Source organism: Periplaneta americana, chromosome 2 (assembly GCF_040183065.1).
Source record: "Periplaneta americana isolate PAMFEO1 chromosome 2, P.americana_PAMFEO1_priV1, whole genome shotgun sequence".
In the NCBI taxonomy this organism is placed as follows: domain Eukaryota; kingdom Metazoa; phylum Arthropoda; class Insecta; order Blattodea; family Blattidae; genus Periplaneta; species Periplaneta americana.
This window is the reverse complement of record NC_091118.1, coordinates 74430749-74451839: the sequence shown is the minus strand read 5'-3', so window position 1 is coordinate 74451839 and position 21091 is coordinate 74430749. Positions and strand designations below refer to the sequence as shown.

General features: G+C 36.2%; 1 protein-coding gene across 3 annotated transcripts in view; it reads left to right on the top strand.

Annotated features, from left to right (window-relative positions):
* Positions 1-10654: 10654 nt before the first annotated feature.
* LOC138694336 (trichohyalin-like) overlaps positions 10655-21091 on the top strand; it is a 236062-nt gene continuing 225625 nt past the window's right edge. For 2 of the 3 annotated variants that reach the window (XM_069817955.1, XM_069817953.1), the window contains exon 1: positions 10655-10839. In XM_069817955.1, the coding sequence (XP_069674056.1) occupies positions 10834-10839 (6 nt within the window). In that variant the 5' untranslated portion in view covers positions 10655-10833. The remainder of the gene's footprint in view (positions 10840-21091) is intronic. The other variant, XM_069817954.1, reaches the window with a different exon arrangement.

Here is a 21091-nt window from a genome sequence, read left to right as displayed (position 1 = left end):
CGTGCTAGCTCGAGGAGTTCAACAATTCTAGTGTGGGAATAATGCCCATCTAACACTTGAATTACTGGGTCATCTTTTGTAGGTTTCGCATTGCTGAGAATGTGATGACACCATTGAACAAAACTTTCATTCTGAATCCAGCCAGATTTGTGACAGACCGCTAAGCTACTATTTGGTGCTCCATCCAAAAGTTCGGCTTTCATGTTGACCCTAGGAAAAAACAAAAAACGGGGGCAGGAAATGGCCAGCTGCACTCATTTGTGTCACTACAATCACAAAGACCCCCTCTCTGCTGAAGATACAGATCCAACCTGCCTCTTATCTTTCAGGCTAACTAGTTTGTTGCCTTTGTGTTGAATCACTGTCTGTCACAGTTGTACAGTCTGTTTGGTGAATGGTTGACAGTGTTCATCAATGGTTCCCAAATGTCAAAAAAATTAATTACGTTCTCCTGATTGAAACCTCTGATCCTTGCCATAGGCGTGCTTTGTGGTTTCCGGAGACTCAATTCCTGGTGTCTTCTCAAGAAAGTGTGCAGCCATTTCCGTCCTGTGGCTTCATCGTTCTTCGAAAATGGGTGGTTCAGACCTTTCATAAATGCTAACTGAAAAGCCTTAGTTTTTAAGTCCTTTGCAGATAAACCATAAAATCGCTACTCCATTTCTAAGCAATATGAAACCAAAGAATCTTCCAGTTCAAATGGAAGTACAGGTTTTATGCCAAGTTTCGTGCTCACTAGTTTATATACACCCCCTTTGTTATTGACTTTATCTTTTAAAGTATACTTGGGAACATTGAAAGTATTTGAAACACGTTGCAATCACCATGACTTTGTTCCTAACTGATATGATTGCAGCCTTCATAACCTCCTCTTTCCACAGCTTACGACATTTTGGATTCATCTGCAATGGCAATTTTTTAAGAACCTTCGAATTACCAGATTCATTGTAGGATTATATTAGTTTGCAGTAACATCATCATCCTAATATCGCACTGTGCGATAATAGGAAAACAGTAAGTGTGCGATATTGGGCAAATAACATACACGAAACATAATAGCTTGTTCGAATAAAAATAAAAAGTTTATAATATTTCCACAGCTGATTAAAAATATTACACGACTAACTAAATCAAACTAACAGTGTATAAAAGTTTTGCTCCTTACCGTTGGGTGTATACTCGTCCCGAACACCGCACACTACAAATACTTTCACATTGCCTATTCCTAACTCAAGGCGTGTAGTGTGTATTGAAGCCCGTAGCAATCCATCTGCGGGCGCTAACGCTTCTTTTAATTGAACTGAATAAGCTACTACTCCATTCAGGGTCTTATGCCTGTTCTGAGCTCGTAAACCATGGGGTGCGATATTAGGCGCATGTGCGATAATAGGCACAGTTCCCTTACTACTAGGCCTACTATTAGCACTACTCCTAGGCCTACTATTACCGCTACTAATTGTATTAAAAAGTCTGTACTGACCTCTAACTTGGTGGTTATCAACTACACAATGAATAAATTGTTTTATGATAAAATTTATTCTCATTATATTTTAAATCAGTTTCCAGAATTTTTATGATCTCATATTTCACCACTAAATATTTTCTAAGCACCATATTACCTTCCTCTTCCTTTGCATGAAAGGACTGAAATATAGATAATTTTAAATATTACAGTAAATATCCATTATTATGTCCTTAAAACTATACTAGTAATACTGAAAAATAATGTTGACATTGTCATTATTCAATATTTCACATACTCCGAGTGTATATGGGTGATTTAATTTATGTTTTAGAATATCGCCAAAGATGAATTATTATAATACTTTAATAAATATAGCGCTCCTCTGCCATTCATGTTTATTTCATCACGACTCATCCTTTGTAAAAGATTTTTAAAACAGTGTCTATCACCAGGTTAAAACAATGTATTGTGGTACTGTATTCGAATTTCGCGCCGCAAACACTCCCTTTAATGGCGGATGCTAGCCGGTTCAATTTGTGACATTTTTCTTGCCTGCCACTCACGGGTATGTGTCTCTAGTAAGTATTTCAAACTCTTTGATTCATATACATTTTTAGCGCGGGTTTCCGGTGGATGATCAGCGTTTTTCGTATTCATAAACCAGTGTTAGCGATAGGATATGATTCGAATTCTGTACAAGTAACCAGTCGATAGCCGGGCCTAGCTTAGTATGCTCGTAGCGCGTGCTGCGAAATGTCTATGAACAGCACCCTTTATATCTATTAAATAAGCTGCAAGTCAGTTAAAATTCCTTATAGGACTACGCTTCAGAATAGAAATACAAATGGATCCTAAAAACAGCAGAAAACAAGAAAAGGCAGCGGCCTCTAAAGTTCTCAGTGGTGATCAAGAACTTCAATTAAAAAACTGAATTGTCAAACTCGCTCATTTCGGCTACAATTTAACCACAGTCTAGTATATACAGTTACGAAGCTCAATACGTAGTAAATATGCATCCATAGATAGTTGCTAACCACTAGGATCGCTACTATCGCCTCATTACAGACAATGCGAAATAGTACCTGCACAGTCCATTGTTCCTAGTACCCTCATAAACTCAAGCTTCTTGACTGTATATACTAGACTGTGGTTTAACGAAGAATGATAGGAAATAATGTGCCAGTTTTTTTCCCTGCCTTATGATGATCCAGGGTTTGCTAAGAAAGGGAAATTGATTCAATGCCAGGGAAAGCAAAAAGAGTGGTAGGCCTACCATGAGATTTGTATGGGGATCGAAGAAAAAAAAAACAATTTATTTGTGGCAAATGTAGGTTATGGAAATTATAAGGTAAGTGGCTGAATATTTGAATATTTTCAAAGCCAATGGTCAATTGTTCAGAAACACGTTTTTGTGTTATTAATTGTAGGTAAATATTTATCATTTTATTTGGATAACATAAATTGTTTTTATGTATCTTTCACGTGTTTAATTTCAACAATCAGAATCACTTGTCATGCGATCGGAATCATCTGAACTTGGAGGGTGAATCCGGTAGTTTGCAAGACTCGTAAAAAGTACAAAACAGCTAAATTAGTAAGTTCTAAATAAATATTTTCATTCTGCATATTAGAGGCAATGGAGGAACCTTTCAATTCGTAACATTGTTTTGTGAAAATACATTGTGTTACCGGTATTTAATATAGAGACAGTTTCCCCAAATTCTATCGGAATCACACTACTCTACCTAGTGTCTCATTATATCTTGAACCATTAACTTTTCACAGGAAAATGAAATTAGGTACTGTACATTCGAAGAGAACACCTATATTTGGCGCTAGTTTATCTCTAATTTATTTCTAATAGGTTTCCTTAGTGACTGCTTTGTATTGGAAGCTCAATATTTAACGGATTAAAATCATAGACTTGAAAATACGATTAGGCATAGGAGGTAAAACAGTTATAATACTACAAAGAAAGAAAGAAAGAAAGAAAGAAGAAAATAAAGAAAGAGAGAATGAATAGATGAAAGTGAATCTTACCTTATTGTTCGATAAACTGCGACTGCCTCGTTACGATTGCTGAGTTGCTGCTTTAATAAATCTTGTACGTCAGTCATTAGGGTAATTCGCAAAGGATGAGTTACTTACAACAATGGATTGTAACTTGCTACATAACTTGACTCATGTAGGACATAAAATTCGTATTACGAATGTGACTCATTAAAAAAAGTGTTTCAGTGGAATATCCCACTTTTTAAATTAGCTATAAATCTGCGCCCATAGGCGACTTTTAAATTTTAAGTAGGCTACAATGAAATTGAAAAGTTTCTCTCCTACGTTTCATATCGGCAGTATTGAGATACTCAACTTTATCAAAATGTTAAAGGTGATGAGGATTATAAAATGGTGCAGTGGAAATAACCACATGAGACCAAGCTAAATTTAAAAATAAATAATAAATATGTAGGCCTATATCCATAGGCTGAGTTATGGGGGGGCATTGCTCTCCCCCCATACTTGTCTCAAACTCTTTTTTTTTAAGACTAACGTTAGAAAATATTGAATTCAAAAGATTTTTTTTTGCTTTTGTTTATGATTAAGTTTCTGTGTTTAAATTGATGAATTAATGTCTTCAGATCATGTGTCTGGACTATAATATTTATTTTAAATTTCTGAATGTATAAGAATTTATATACCTCATTTGAGGAATGGAAGCACTGTAATGTATTATATATGTATAATATCTATTGTAACAGCCTGTACTCATGGGTTAGAAGTCTGCAGGTGTTCAGACCGCTACTTGGAAAAATGTGAATAACATACTACACAACAATGCAGAAAAAAGAAAATTAATCCCGAAATAATGTGTAACAAACGCTCTGGTGTAACCTTAAAGATGAGATTAAATAAAATAATTAGAGTTTACATTCCATAGACCTATGTTATTTTCAGGAAGGTAAATTTCATATAAAAGAGTTTCTGTTAGCACTGTTACGTAGTTTTATTGTTGTAAGCATGTGTTTCTATATGAGAGAGAAAAAGAGGGAGATTGTTTTAATTTATGCCCTATTATAATTTGTAGTAGACCTATAATTCAAGCCCTATACAACTCGGTCCGAAACATCGCGACTATGGATGTAATACTGTAAGAAACATGCCCCCGAAAATACCTTTATTAAATGGTCATATTTCGATATACTGTACCACGGTCAAGCTATAACGGGAGGAGGAGGTAAATGATGTCCCCCATAACCCCGTTATATGGGGATTCTATGGTTTTGCTTTGCCCCCATCCCGAAGGAAACTGTTCTCTCTCCGCCTATGCCTATATTAATATGACTCTTACACTTTTACTACGTCCTACTACTTTTGTCCAATAAAACGGTACGGAAGAATGTGTTCAACTAATCTTCTTTACGGTACTATAAAACATGCTTTGCGATCGTCATTTGTTTCCCGCATAGTTAGTCGACTGAAAATGGTGGCTCCGTTCAAGCGTTTTGGTGAAGGGAACATTAGTGAAATAGAATTTTAGTAAGTCAATTAATATCTATTTTATTGTATTAGAGTACTTTATTTCTTCTAATCGTGTAATAGTCAATTAAATCCCACTCGAGTTTTGATTTTCTCTAGATAAATCAAAACCTCTAGTGAGATTACTGTTGATAAAACGTAAATTGATACAAAACATACAAATACTAATTAAATGAATTAACAAGCACTAAATGGATACAATAAGATAGAATGAAGCTAAATGCAATATGAAATAACTGAACCGGTGTAAAAACTTCCAGAACATACTGACTGATGTCATCATTAACTAAGTATACCTATCTTCTCGTACGACCATTGGTCGAATTGGAAATAAATTACTGCCGGTATGCACAAACTTATGTTGCGGTACTATTTTGAGAATTTTAAAAATAAGATATTCTCCCACGAACTAAATAACGTACTAGCCACCGGCGTAGCTCTGTCCGCTAAGGCACTTGTCTGCCGATCCGGAGTTGCGCTCGGGCACGACTTCGATTTCCGCTCGGGCTGATTACCTGGCTGAGTTTTTCGAGGTTTCCCACAACCGTAAGGCAAATGTCAGGTAATCTATGACGAATTCTCGGCCTCATCTCGCCAAATACCGTCTCGCTATCACCAATTCCATCGACGTTTAATAACCTAGTATTTGATACAGCGTCGTTAAATAACCAAGTTAAAAATAACATACTATAATTATAAGCCTAAGACTTCACGCATTACTGCAGAAGAGAAGGTACAGAGTATGACGACACTGTTGGTTAGCAGTGCACCCCAAATTTTGACCCAGTTTTGGGCGCGCGACCCCTCTCCCCCTTCCCTACCGGTTCTTGATTCCATTCGAAAAATATGTGTGTCTAATGCCTGTCCACTTCACTTTGCGTGATTCGGGTTCCGCATACTGCGGATAGATGGCAGGACTGTGACCCAGTTTCAAATTGCACACCAAATTGGCGGGCCACGTTATGCATGATGTGTATCTGTGAGGAGTTTATGTCGTGTACTAGGGTATATGTATGTTAAGTGTTCGTGTAAGTGTAATGTAGGGAATGGTTGATGATGATGATGAGAGTGAGGAAGGGATAAGGGGAATCCCGGTGCCGGCACGTAGTCTACTCCTCTCGAATAGCACCAAGGGGGCCGCCAGGCTTAATGTCCCCATCCAACGGACGAATCACTATCAACAGTGACATATGGGGCGTTCAGAGCACGAAGGAATCAAGTCAGCTTTTGGTAAATTGGGAGATATTTCGTCTGTACATACCTTAGATGAGGCTACTCTCAGAGCATAAAAGAATCATGTCCTCACAACCTTTACAATGGTGCAAATGTTTAAAATCACATTCACCTTTAATGGGCAATTAACTATACATAAAAAACTTTGAGTGTAATTTTCTGTAAAGTTTATTTTTGTGACTTGATTCCCTTGTGCTCTGAGCGTCCCATATGCCCTCCCTTCATATGCACTGCGGAGAGATTTGGGATTTAATCCAGGCATATTGATGCACAATTTAGTGATTAGAAGTTGTGCACCGCCATCTCTCCTAGTCCCGATAAAATTTTCTGACTCCGCCGGGAATGAAACCCGGGCCGGCTAGTCTGGAGGCAGACACGCTACCACAGAGCTAACTCGGCGAACAAGTATTCGAAAAATATAAATCTGTGTAAAATCGCAAACAACTGTAATTTTACTCAAAACTAGTGGAATTTTACTCAAAACCAATGGGTACTACCTAAAGTAGGGTTGCCAACAACAGCTTTTTGAGTATTTCCGGAAGAAACTCAAAGAATTTACGACAGTTATATTGGTGCTGAATCCGCTCTGTTACTTCTGTACTATTAATTTAATTTACATCAGATTATGAAATATGGATTGATAAATAAATATAAAAGTGGTTCTGAAATCGGCAGTTGGTTAAAACTTGTATTCGGTCTACCATTTTTAGACCCACATGAAGTTGGCGACTGTTTTGTGTCTTATTTAATGGTCATTAAGCCATAAGATAAAAACTACTAAACTTTTATGACTATTTAGTAGACACCCATGTAGACGATGACGCTACCTTTCCTCCTCCAATCTGGACAGCTAAAACAGCAAGCTTGCAGCGTACAACCAATGCCTGTGAGTCTTTTCATAGCAGATTCAACAAGACATTTTACTCTGCTGATCTTGAGATTTATACTTTTACAAATAGGTTAATTTAATTTCAAATACACATACATGAACATACAGGGGATATCTACTGCAGCAAAAGTTAAAAATAAGGGCTCCATAAGTAGGAAAGAAACTATGGAGAGAAATATAAAAGATTTTATGCTCGACCATGCCGAAATGTAGTAATTATACACCTGGTAGCAGTCCTTTAATGCATGTCATTAAAGTACACCTACTCATTAAAGTTCAGGTGTTCAGCCAATGACAAGTCAGCTTTGTACCGTTATATCGATTATTCTCGGATATGCAATCGAAAGACAATTAGCGAAAAGTCACGGAGGCTGGAAATCCAATACTGTCGCAGAAGGTTATGTTCTGTTAATATAATAATTAGCGTTAATTGTAAATAATATTCAAATAAATTCAATTTGTCATCTCGTTTTTCAATTCTAAATCAATTTCCAGGTTATATCAGAGTAATCTTCATCTTATTCTCTGCCAAGGTCAATGACATTCGCCCTCGGAAAAAATCAAATACTTTCGCGTCTGCGCACATCTCACAATTCAGGTCAGTTCGCACATAACCATAAGAAGACCTAATTTTAAATAATTTCAAGTTAGAAATATGGTCGAGCATAAAAAGTCGTATGAAACTTACCTATAATGGTAATTAAGACGCTCGTATGAAAATTATGAAACTCGCTCGTTTCATAAACAATCATACTTGCGTCTTAATTACTGCCATTATAGGCTCGTTGCATAATGTACTATTAATGAGGGGCATATATCTCGATGGAATTCATTAAACGAGCAAAATACCATCTAGGCCTACCAATATAAATTATTGGTTAATACATGAATATTGTAACAGTGAATATGTTCAAAGGAAATACGTGCGATTATAGGTCTGTGTGCAATTTACATCCTGTTTTATTACCGACCTGAGTTGTTTGCGTGAGCAGATTACATATCCACAATACGGTATGTGCAAATTACATGTGTGTAAATTACCTTCTTTTAGGTCATATACATGAAACGTATTGCAGTTTACCTACCCGGTCCAGGTAACATAGGGGTTTTCTCAGGGCAATCCGGTTCCCCTGTGGCATCCAAACAAATCTCCATCGCATATCATTGCGGGTATAGAGTAGACCAGCGACCTATGGCGCACCTGGGCAATGAAATTGGTCTACACAAATGGCGAAGCGATTTTTTTTAATTTCCGAGAATCTGTTAGGCATTTAACGCAAGTGTATTGGATGCTATTTTTGGACGATTGTAATTAATTAAATAAATAAACTTATTAAACTATATTAAGTATTAATTATTGAGTTAATATCAATTTCTTTCTCAAGGAAAACTTACTTAGAAACAGAAGAATGGTATGTGGTTTTTATGCTATTATGTAGCCTACTGTATGTTGTTTATTGTGATAGTTAATTGTTTCTCCTTCTCGAAGATGACTGTGCACCCGCAATTGTACTCTACCTATCTGCGCACTCTCCCCCCCCCCCCGTCCGGGACATCTCACCTACCGGCACACCTAGTCGTGTAGTGGGGGATATGCTCCATATGTTGATATCTGAAATGAAAGAAATCCAACAGGAACTTCCTGTCATACGAACGCTTCAAGTCCCTACCAAAGACGTTATAATGTTCCTACCGAATTCCGTTACGCCAACTTTTCTAGCCTAAACCCTTATCTGCTGGACCCCGGACTCATTTCACCGGCATTATCACCTTCATCTCATTCAGACGCTAAATAACCTAAGATACTGATAAAGCGTCGTTAAAAAAACCTACTAACCTAAACCCCTATCGGATTGTTTGTGTAGCCTACATATGAAGTCTGAATAGTGCAATATGTTACTATCAGCGATGTATGCAAAAGAGGGGGTGAGGAACTGGTTACCCTACCCCATTATCTCCTCTCATGACTGTCATGAGTGATATCTTATTGGTATCACTTATGAGCAGTGGTGTATTTCTAAACACAAAAGCGTTCTGGTCAGGAGCATATGGACATATAGGGACTTTGAACCTCCCCATGACATTAAAAAAAAATACATTTAGATTTGAGTATTTTTATATCCATAATCGTTTCCTTCTCTAATGTTTTACTGTCAAATGTAACAAAATGTACATCGACGTAAGGCATACTGGTACGTACAAACTTTGACTGACATTCAATTTAAAAAAGTATCACGGGATTAGGGGTATCACGGAATTAGGCAACTTTACCCTGTAAAACGTAGGCATAAGTTTTAGTTTTCAATTTCAGAACAACTTTAAATTTCGTATAGTCCTCCTACTCCTTCAATATATTAATCATGCCAGTTTCATTCTTCATCCTTAGTGAAATCCATGTCCCATTATTGTGTTTAATTAAATTTATTTCAGTATATTTTATTGTTTCCAAGTGTCGGCTTCGTAAACTACGCCGTCAATTGCATACATAAAACCGTCAGCCTTCTTTTATTATGGCAGTGCTTTTGAATCCCGTTGTACTTGCATGCGTGCAATAACGACCTAAGCAGGAACCGCTAAGTTTACCATTGCCGATTTTTCCTGTTATATAAAGTAAAGTGTCCTATATATCATATGCGAATAACTGTTAACTAAATATAAGTACGTATAGATGATTATTGCGTAAGTGTAATAATGACATAAGCATTTTTTATTATACATAATTAAACAGAAGTTAATATCTGTTAAAATTGGAGGGCTGTCAAAAATTACATTTCAAAGAATTTATAAGGATATGCATAAATATGTTCTATTAGAACATAATTAATATATACCGTAACATAATAATAATAATAATAATAATAATAATAATAATAATAATAATAATAATAATAATACACAAAATTTAAAATACCGATAATGTAAATTGTAAACAATTTTAATAATAGCTCCCCCTTGATATATTTCTGCGTACCGGTACGCCACTGATCCTGGCTCTGAGATTTCGGTAGCACGGTAATAGTAATTGTCTTCATCATCATCATCATCATCATCATCATCATCATCATCATTATCGCCATTATTTCCGAGGAAATACTTACAGGAAACATGGGTTAGAAATTATTCATATGGAGTTTGTTGGGTCTACGGAGTAGATGCCTTTATGATATTGTTTGAATATGAATAAAATAAGACTTTTTATAAATTCAAAATTTGGCGATAATATGAAAATCATAAAAATGCCCTCGTGCTGCCCGGTCTTGAAAAATAGTACCTTGGCGCCACAGGGCAAACACCACAGGTGGTCTTGAAAGGGTCCGCCAGACTTGAAATACATTCCTGTTTTTCAGGTTAAAACCTGCCTTCGGATAAAACCATGAATGTGCATTTTTCTTAGTTCTGAGAAATAAATGCCCTTATAAATTCAGGAAAACTTCTTTCTAATCAACTTCCTATAATCATAAATTCATAATACAATTAAATAATTTTATGTTTGATGGTTGGCAATGTAGCCCAGGAGAGTTGGCCATGCTGAATTTGGGAACGGGAAGCCATGTTTATTATTTTCGTATGGAAGGTTGTATTTTAGAACAGTTAAAATCTTCTGTCATGAAACTGTTTTTAAATAACGTATTCATTTTCCGTCTTATAATTATGATTTAACACACCACTTATATGACTGCAGATGTGATTTTCCATTTAATGGTCTTGCAACATGGAGGTATTAACATTAGATTTCTTTCGTATAGTGTCTCATGGACAGTTCAGAGTAAAGTGTTTGGCTGAGAGGTGTGAAAATTTATGTATTATAGTTGAGTACTTAAGTGTAGGTGGCATATAGTGTTTAATGTATGTGGGTAATACTATGCAAGTATTGGTAATTTCATAGATATGATGTACTAAATTCCACCTGTTGTAGATAAGCGTTTTGGGTGGGACAACACGTAACTGTTGTAATAATATGTAGTACAAATAGAATTAAATATATATTTTTCATATCATAGAAAAAATGTAGATAATATCAAAATGGATTTGAGGGAGGTGGGATATGATGGTAGGGACTAGATTAATCTTGCTCAAAATAGGGACCGATGGCGGGCTTATGTGAGGGCGGCAATCAACCTCCGGGATTTCTGAAAGTCGATTGCTGGTAAAATTCGTGTTTTGGGAATAAGTTAATTAAGTAGTAAAATATCGCTGAAATCGAAAAGTATTGGGAATAAATTTGAATATGGAACAAAAAAAAGTTTCCTTCCCAGGCAGGATTCGAACCACGAAAGTCTTAGTTACCAGTCTGTCGTGCTCTGGAGTGAACAAGGGTCTGAAATTAGCTACAAGGATCGTTCCGGTTTTTTTTTTGCCACTACTGTACATCTATTATCAGGCAGTACATCTCGCTTCAAGATACGTGTCTGAGGAAGAACAATTAATTGTTCGTATGCATCTGAAGTCTGACTACTGTAATATGTAGCTAGTCGGCAATGTATGTAATGGAGGGGGGAAAGGAACTGGCCACTATATCCCATTATCTCCTGGCCTAGTTGTCTTTGTGGTGTCTTTTTGGTGCCACTTGTGAGATTCAGACCTGTCTTTGGACATTTGACTAAACAACACAATTTCATTGAAAGATATATTGGAACAGATACAGCAATAAAGTTGAGCTATTTTTCAACATATTTCTCACCGGAATTGAGACATTTATCATACTATAGGATGAACAGACAGGTGCAGACAACTGTCGCACACTGGTTCCGATCCAAGGCGGCAGACTTCTACGACACAGAGTTACGAAAGTTGTGTCTCATTTGTGATGGGGAATATGTTGAGCAATAGCTCAACATTTGCTGAATATGTTGAGCAATAGCTCAACATTTGCTGTATCTGTCCCAATAAATCTTTCCATGGAACTGTGTTTTCTTTCTGTAAATGGTCCCAGGGAAACTTACTTTCAGGACGGCCCTCGTAATTGTGCTCGAGGGACCAAAATTTGTATAAGCATTTGTTTTGACATTATGAACATGGTGGAAGGAAAAAATGAACTTTTTTTTATCTGCCCCACGAGAATGTTTGCTTGTTAGCCGAGAATTGATTAAACTTTAATCCCATATTCTACCTAATACAATAAGTCGATCTGGTTGGCGAGTTGGTATAGCGCTGATCTTCTCTGCCCAAGGTTGCGGGTTCGATCCCGGGCCAGGTCGATGGCATTTAAGTGTACTTAAATGCCAGGTCGATGGCATTTAAGTGTACTTAAATGCGACAGGCTCATGTCAGTATATTTACTGGCATGTAAAAGAACTCCTGCGGGGCAAAATTCCGGCACATCCGGCGACGCTCATATAACCTCTGCAGTTGTGAGCGTCGTTAAATATAACATAACATTTTAACCTAATAAAATAATGTATTAGCCATGTCCCAAGTATGCTGTCACTCCCCAAACTCCCACTGGCGCTTAATAAAGATAAAAATGAGCATTAAAATCAATTACATACACAAGGACTGTTCCAAGACGAGTATTACTTCCATTGAGGTTAAGTTAGTGGAGAAATGACATATTATGTAAATGGTAGGCTTCTCCTGTTCAATTATACTGAAATTTGTATACCTGATATATTTTTATGTAATATGCCCTATTAGTTGCGGCTGGGTAGCTCAGTTGGTAGAGTAGCTGGCTACGGACTGGAAGGTCCGGGGTTCGATCCCATTGTGGTGACAGGATTTTTTCTCGTTGCCAAACTTTCAGAACGGCCCCAAGGTTCACTCAGCCTTTTATAAAATTGAGTACCGGGTCTTTCCCGGGGGTAAAAGGCGGTCAGAGCGTGGTGCCGACCACACCACCTCATTCTAGTGCCGAGGTCATGGAAAGCATGGGGCTCTACCTCCATGCCCCCCAAGTGCCTTCATGGCATGTTACGGGGATACCTTTACCTTTTTATCTTTTAATATGCCCTATTAATTATGAATAATATTTTTTAAAGTCTCTTTTTTGTATTCTTTAGCATAAATCGCAGCACCTTAAGCATAATGTCATTAAGATGTGCTTCGTGGTTTGCCTTTGTACCCAGTACACTGCTTCTGTGAAATTTACCCAAGGAGTGTGTAAGTTTTCTTATACATACTCCTGTTTTTATTTTTATTTCGTTTTGTACCAAGAGGGAGTGTTAGAACACATGAAAGTATTTTTTTGGCACCTCAGTTGTTCGAGATATAACTTACTAGTCTAGTCAGAGGCATTAAATGAAAAATTGTCATTTTAAGTGTCCTGAATATGAAATGAGAGGAATTAGAACAGAAAAACGTATGACAATAGAGAGGAGATATTCCATGCTTGTTAAGGCCCTGTTTTAATGAGCATGCTTACGTTTAGTTTATAGGCTACTTGCAGCAGCTGCTAAGATGGTGAATATGCAGAGAATTAACGTCAGCATCAAAGCTGAAGTATTTATAGGCCAAAGCTAAAAAAATTGAGATCTATCTTTAAATTTCCAAGATTTTACCACAATGTGCATTGAGAATGGTTCATCTTGTGAAGATGAAGGGGACAAGTGATTCTAAGCTAAAGCTATATATTTCTGTATAATCAGAGGCATGTCAGAAAATTCGGGGTGCCTTGACTATATAGACAATGTCACTTTTCAAATACAGGAAAACATTTATTTATTTATTTTGCTAATAATTGTAACATAAAATATAATATATACAGAAAAACTTTAATTACCTTCATTAAATTAAATTAAGAGACCAGCCACCGGCGTGGCTCAGTCGGTTAAGTGGCTTGCCTGCCGGTCTGAAGTTGCATTTGGAAGCAGGTTTGATGCCCGCTTGGGCTGATTATCTGGTTGAGTTTTTCCGAGGTTTTCCCCAACCGTAATGTGAATGCAAGGTAATCTATGGCGAATCCTTGGCCTCATCTCGCCAAATATCATCTTGCTATCACCTATCTCATCAACGCTAAATAACCTGGTAGTTGATACAGCGTCGTTAAATAACCAATAAAATAAAAGAAAAATTAAGAGACCTTTTTACTAGGTTTATTCAAAAGCTTTTATAATAGATGTCAACGTATTTTTGAACATCGAACTAAGCAATGTTAACTTGTTTTGGTAAAATCAAAGAATCAGTCGCTGTTTTTCCAGACCAATAGATCGATGATGCGATATATGACGTCACGCACGATGACAATACTTAAAAATATGAATTTAATTGGGAGCTATTGCCCCCGATACTCCCGCTAGGTACCTCTGCTTTTCTTTATCACACTCTACACCACTTCACTGCACTCCCTTCCTCACATATTTTTTTTCTCTGTTTCTTTCTCTACTTACTTTATTCTATTAATTACTATTAGAATACCTAACTTACCTTTGAATATACCGGGATTCGATCCTAGGACCTTTAATTTAGTGAACCACTGTCATAGTCATTACGCTACAAATTCGTTGATGAACAAACCCTTAAACATTATACTTATAGGCCTATATAATTAATATGAAATACTTACAATGTATTAAACATATCACTTTGTTATTATATACTAGAACTGAATTCATTAGTTTGCAATTAACCTTACTAGTGGGCCTGGGTAGTGCAGTCGGTATAGTGCTGGCCTTCTGTGCTCGAGGTTGCGGGTTCGATCCCAGCCTAGGTCGTTGGCTTTTAAATGTACTTAAATGCGACAGCCTCATGTCAGTAAATTTACTGGCATGTAAAAGAACTCCTGTGGGACAAAATTCTGGCATACTGGCAACACTGATATAACCTCAGTAGTTGCGAGCGCCGTTAAATAAACATAATTAAAAAAAAGGAATCACGAATTAACTTACTTTGTACAAGATACTAATATGGTAAATATCCGAGTGATGGTGTTACTACACTTACCCACTATCAAGTGTGTTACAATATGTATATTAAATCGATTCATACACTACTCCCTTTGGTATTCTACTACTCTTATTGGGTTAAATTAAATTGCCACATTTTTATTAGAACAGTTTTTCGTACTTGCAGTGTAATGTGTGGACATACATGATGCCAGATAGGTCTATTACGTCATCCAGCATATTGAATGGAAAGCAGCAATTCTTTCTTGGATTTTGCCAACATTTTTAAGTGAATGTATTAAGTCAGTGATATTTAAAACAATCAATATAGATTACCACATTTTTGTGTGTTTCCTTTCACATAGACTGCTTCTGTTGTTGTTGTTGTTATAGTTGGAGGCACCGATTTTGGCAGATGACCTCGATGACATTTCCAGTAGGTGAGCCAATATAGTTTGTGTAAGCTGCGAGAATGAGATGTGATAACATTCTGAGTCATTCATATTTTCATAACAGCAGCTCATATCAATTATCCTTATTATGAAACACACCATGGTACTGTCCTACTCAAAGAATACCTTTAATAAATGTAAATGACTTCCGTTTGCAATGATTTTACAATACGTCTCCTACATTTGCTAAATTAAATTAATTCTTAATTAAAAGGAAAATCCTACCCTTACCAGATCAATATACAAGATTTGTCCAGTAATAATCTAGGGATCGTCTACCGGTGGTGCAACAATTCAAGTTAATAAAATTACGATTCTTCTTAATAATCAAAATATAATTTGGTTAATTGGGTAAAATTGCATGCTGCGGAAGTTAGATTTATATAAGAGTATAATAAATAGGATTGTATTGGATATTACAAGGGCAATAATTTCTTCACACGCACATTGTGAATACAACAGAGAAGAAAGCATTTTAAAATATTCGAAATCGTACAAAATATCGGAGAAACCAATTTTCCCTGCACAAATTCCACCAATTGAAAAATATAATTACCATTCACAATAAGTATTTTATGGATTCTAAAAAATTGTTTATTAATCTAGAGGTATTGGCTGATGACTATATTAAATTCCAGCACAACATTCATTCAGAATATGTAGAAATTACACTTTGGATTTTACTAAATGTATAGGCCTACTATCAAAAGATGTTACATACCCCCTTAAATACTATACATGTATTACCTGTGCTATATCCGATGTTTAATTTTTTAAAATATAATTCATATTACTGAAACTGCCATATTGAATTCGCACAAATTGTATTATTCGTAATTTTCGTCTCGAAAACCCCTAAGATATCTAATTTAATTTTTAACCCATTTTTGTCCCACTCCACCACTTTAGGGACAAAGTCGGACTAAATAATACCTTATTCGTATTCTGTGATCGCAAAGATCCCCAGATAAGGACTTTTCATCGAGATCGGATGACATGAGATTTCTCACTCCCTTCTGCCTTTTCATCAGTACCTTAGGATATGGTATTTAAAAAATCTAAGAATGTTTAACCAATATTGTAGAGAGTAACCTTCATTTTAAATTTTACGTCTCTAGTTAAATATAGTTTAGTGAATTTTTAAAATCGTCGACTTCTTTCTCTCTCCTCTCTGCTCGGAAGTAAAAAAAAAAAAACAAAAAAAAACAAAAATGAAGTTATTTCAAGGGAGTAGCCTACATGAAATTGAATTTTTTTACTTTCCTTATACATTTTAGAAACAGTTCTGAGAGATGAGATGAATAGTCTAACCCAATTTTATGAGTGAATCTTTGTTTTAAATTTAAAGGCTGCACGTCTGCTGGTTAAACAAAATAAATCGGTATAGGCTAATTATTTTGATCATTACTGCCTCCCATTTTCCATCCCTTAATGTTCGTATTTCGTAAAACTCAGTCTTATCTATTGACTAAGGATTAACATATTTCCATATACATATATATATATATATATATATATATATATATATATATAACAGATTATATTTCCATTTCGTACAATATTCTGGTCACGAGACATAATCATATACTTTGTCTTTTCGGGATTTACTACCAAACCTATCGCTTTATTTGCTTCAAGTAAAATTTCCGTGTTTTCCCTAATCGTTTGTGGAGTTTTTCCTAACATATTCACGTCATCCGCATAGACAAAAAGCTGATGTAACCCGTTCAATTCCAAACCCCCTCTGTTATCCTGAACTTTCCTAATGGCACATTCTAGAGCGAAGTTAAAAAGTAAAGATGATAGTGCATCTCCTTGCTTTAGCCTGCAGTGAATTGGAAAAGCATCAGATAGAAACTGGCCTATACGGACTATGCTGTAAGTTTCATTGAGACACATTTTAATTATTCGAATAAGTTTCTTGGGAATACCAAAGACACATATAGACTACTGTAATATTTGTTTAGTTTTTGGAGGTGACTGGCCAGAGTGCACAAATACTCGGGCATGCATGTTTACTCTTATGTCCTACCCATTCCACTGCGACAGAGATAACAGCCGATCTTGCAGCGGTGAGAACTCGCTCTCCAGTACACATTAAGAAAATCCATCTGCCAAAATCCCTGGTGCGACCTATACATAAGATCTGAAGTATTGTTTCTTTTGCTGTCAGTTCCACCTTCCTCGATATAGTATAAATTCTCTCCCCCACCCCCTAAGAGAAAATATCTGAATTCAGTACTGATGTTGAGAGATGGTAGAAGTGCCAGTCCTTAGTTCTGACCCACTCTGTAAAATTTTTAGAATGTTTAAGAAATTTAACATGAAAAAAAGTTCATGCTTTATAACTACATTTAAAATTGCAAGCCTCATCCAGATCTCAGATATTCTTCAAACTGTCAGATGATATCCTGTGTAATTTCTATAGAATAAAAAAAGAAGAAATACCAATGTATATCACAGACACACTCATTGCTAAAACTCCAGTTGTGAACGAAATTCCTCCACGGAAATGGGTGATTCCAGAACATAGCATACAAATTCCAGGAGATGATTCCAAAAATGATCCTCCATACATTCTTAAGTTAGATTCCATGGAACTACTCTGCAGTACATATAAGGATCACCTTCAAAATTTATACAGATGGATCTTTAAATCCTAATAATGGGACATCAGGAGCAGGGTATTATATTCCAAAATATCAAGAAAGTTATTTCATACCATGTTAATCCTCCTCCAGTCTTGACACTGAATTGCTAGCTATTGTGCTGCTCTTCAGTGTGTTACTCAAATTTCTGAAAAATCTATTTGCATACTTACTGACTCCAAGGGAGCTATATTTAATATAATTAAATATATACCAAACCTATATGCACATAGAATTATTCCAATTCAGAAACAACTAAGTAAACTAAAAGAACTCCAAAAGGAAATAACATTTCAATGGATACCTAGTCATTGTGGTATACCTGGAAATGAGAAAGTCGATAACATTGCAAAACAGGCAACATATTTGCAACCAAGACCTCTTCAAGTGATATCTCTATCCAATGCTTTTGCTTCAGTAAAGTCTCATTTTACAAACCTATGGATCAACAATTGGCTCTCTTCTGACAAAGGAAAAATTTTACAGTCTGTACAAAAGAAACCAAATGACCTGGAAATGTACAAAAACTTGCTCAGACATGTTCAAACATTTTTAATAAGAGCCAGAACAGGTCACATTGTCACTCAATTGTACCTAAACCGATTTCACATTTCTGATAATCCTACTTGTCTGTGGTGTAATAATCATGATGAAGATGTGGAACACATTCTTCTATACTGTCCATCCATAAACCACAAAAGAAGTAAATTAAAATCATCAGTACCAGTTGCAGAAGACACAGCCCTGCAGTATATATTGACTACACCCCACCTCTGGCTACTAGCAACAGGCATCTATAATGAACACCGATCAAAATACCCCTCATTTCTCGTGAAAAACAACAACTGAATATACTACAGTGGACTATAGTGGACTTTATGTTGTCAGCAAACAGCTGGATACATTAAGCAGATTGATTGATAACTTTTGAATTAACCCTCACCTCTCACTTTGTAGAAGCTATTGCAACGCCACTGTATATATTGTAAGATTCATTTAAGAACATTCTACGTTGTTATGCATGTTGTGCAGTGTTCTCATATTAATTTAATTGCATGTATTTTTGTTTTCAAATTGTTTTACACTTACTGTATCATATAGGTCTAGTGTATGTCTAAAATCTTGATAAAAATTGCAAAGCATTAGTAAGTTGGGTAACAATAAGTTATTGGTTGTTGATTTTCCAATGGAAAATAGTTAACAAGTAAGTCACTGACCCTTCATGACTGATCACAACTTAATTGATCCCCATTTTCAATTTTATTTTTTCACCTTGCACATGTGTATTATGAAATAATGTTACACCAGATGCATTATTTGATAGCACATTGCATTGACCTAATATAGAGGCTAAGCAGAATGTTGTATTACTTCTTTGCCTGTGCATAAGATGGGAAATTTTGATTTGAATACATCATTAAAATCAGACTGACACATGGGATATCAGAATGGAAATGGCGATGTAACATTTGAATGTTCATCCATTCTGGCACTAGCCTATAACTTCTTGACTAACAGGATTGAAATAAATGTCTCATTTGATTGGGTATATGACTACGATGTGAGCATGTCCTTGAGTTGGTGCCGAGCATGCACGAGGTGCTGGTGTGGGCCCGCAGTGACTGTTGACCATTTTGGGCATGGCCGAATATTTCCGGACAGTATATCTCGTGACTCCGATGCACTAGTACACTGATTTTGGTGCCAAACGAAAGATCTTGTCTAGATCCTGTCAATTGATATCAGATGTATTCACATAAAACCCACAGCCATGTCACCGACACAGCCATGACCTGATTTTTTTTCACATCAGAAATACAATTTTTCATAATAATTTATGCTTGTTTGTTAAGTTTCACTTTATCCTTAGCTTGAAAATAACTACAGGGTCTCTGTTCAGCTGTATTAGATCTACAAGGGAAGAAGGACTAATAACTTCACTTGATTCACTGTTCTCAGACTCACTATTAGTGCCGTCTCTCACATACATAACATCATTCTAGCACTGCATAGGAAGTATGAAAATGTGTAGTTCAGTGTAAAATGTCATTCGAAAATTCATCCAACGTTGTTACAATTCATATGTCATTATCCTGGAGATTTGAAAAATCGCATATTTCTATGTTTTACCGAATTATTGCTTTCCTTGCAAAGTCCCGAAACTGTATGCAAACATAGTAATGTCTTTCAACAGTTAAATCTGGACCTTTGAAAAATTGGCAATCACATAGTTTTGTGCATGCTGTAAATTACGTATGGGCCTATCTACCTTTTCCATAGACTGCTGCTGTGGAGTAATGGTTGGCATGTCTGACTGTAAAACAGTGAACCCGGGTTCAAATCTTAGTTGGTACAAGTTACCTTGTTGAGGTTTTCTCCAGGGTTTCTTCAACCCATTAAGAGTAAATACGTGTAATTTTCAGCGCTGGACCCTGGACTTATTTTGCTGGCATTATCACTTTCATTTCACTCACTAGATAACCTTCGCAGTTCATAAAGCTTCATAAAATAAACCAAGTTAAAAACCTTTTCCATGAACAGTTTTTATTATTTTTTTTGTCATACTAGCACCACTGCTCTATATGCTTACTTGGTTCATGAAGCATTGTGAACTTTTTGAAACACCACAGTCATAAACTGACAAGAAATTCAATATAAGAATGAGTCACTCATGCCACAACATTCCTAGTTAACCAAATTTGAAAGATACTGGATTAGTGTGACCAGCTGTCTCTTTAAAGAAGAGTAGAGAACGAAATCAACCTAAACACAATTCCATCTCAGGGAAGGAAATAAGGATTTATAAATATTGTTGAAATATGAATAATTTCAAGGGAAAAATTGTTCTGGGGCCGGGTATCAAACCCGAGACCTTTGACAGAGCATGCCAACACTCTACTGACTGAGCTATCCTGGAATATACTAGATACCAGCTCCATTTTCCCCCTTTATATCCATATAACTCAAGGGGGCTGACAAGACGTCAAAGTCCCAACATTGAGCGCACACAAATTCTGTGTGACTTGAATTGTGGTTTTCTGTTAACCACCAGT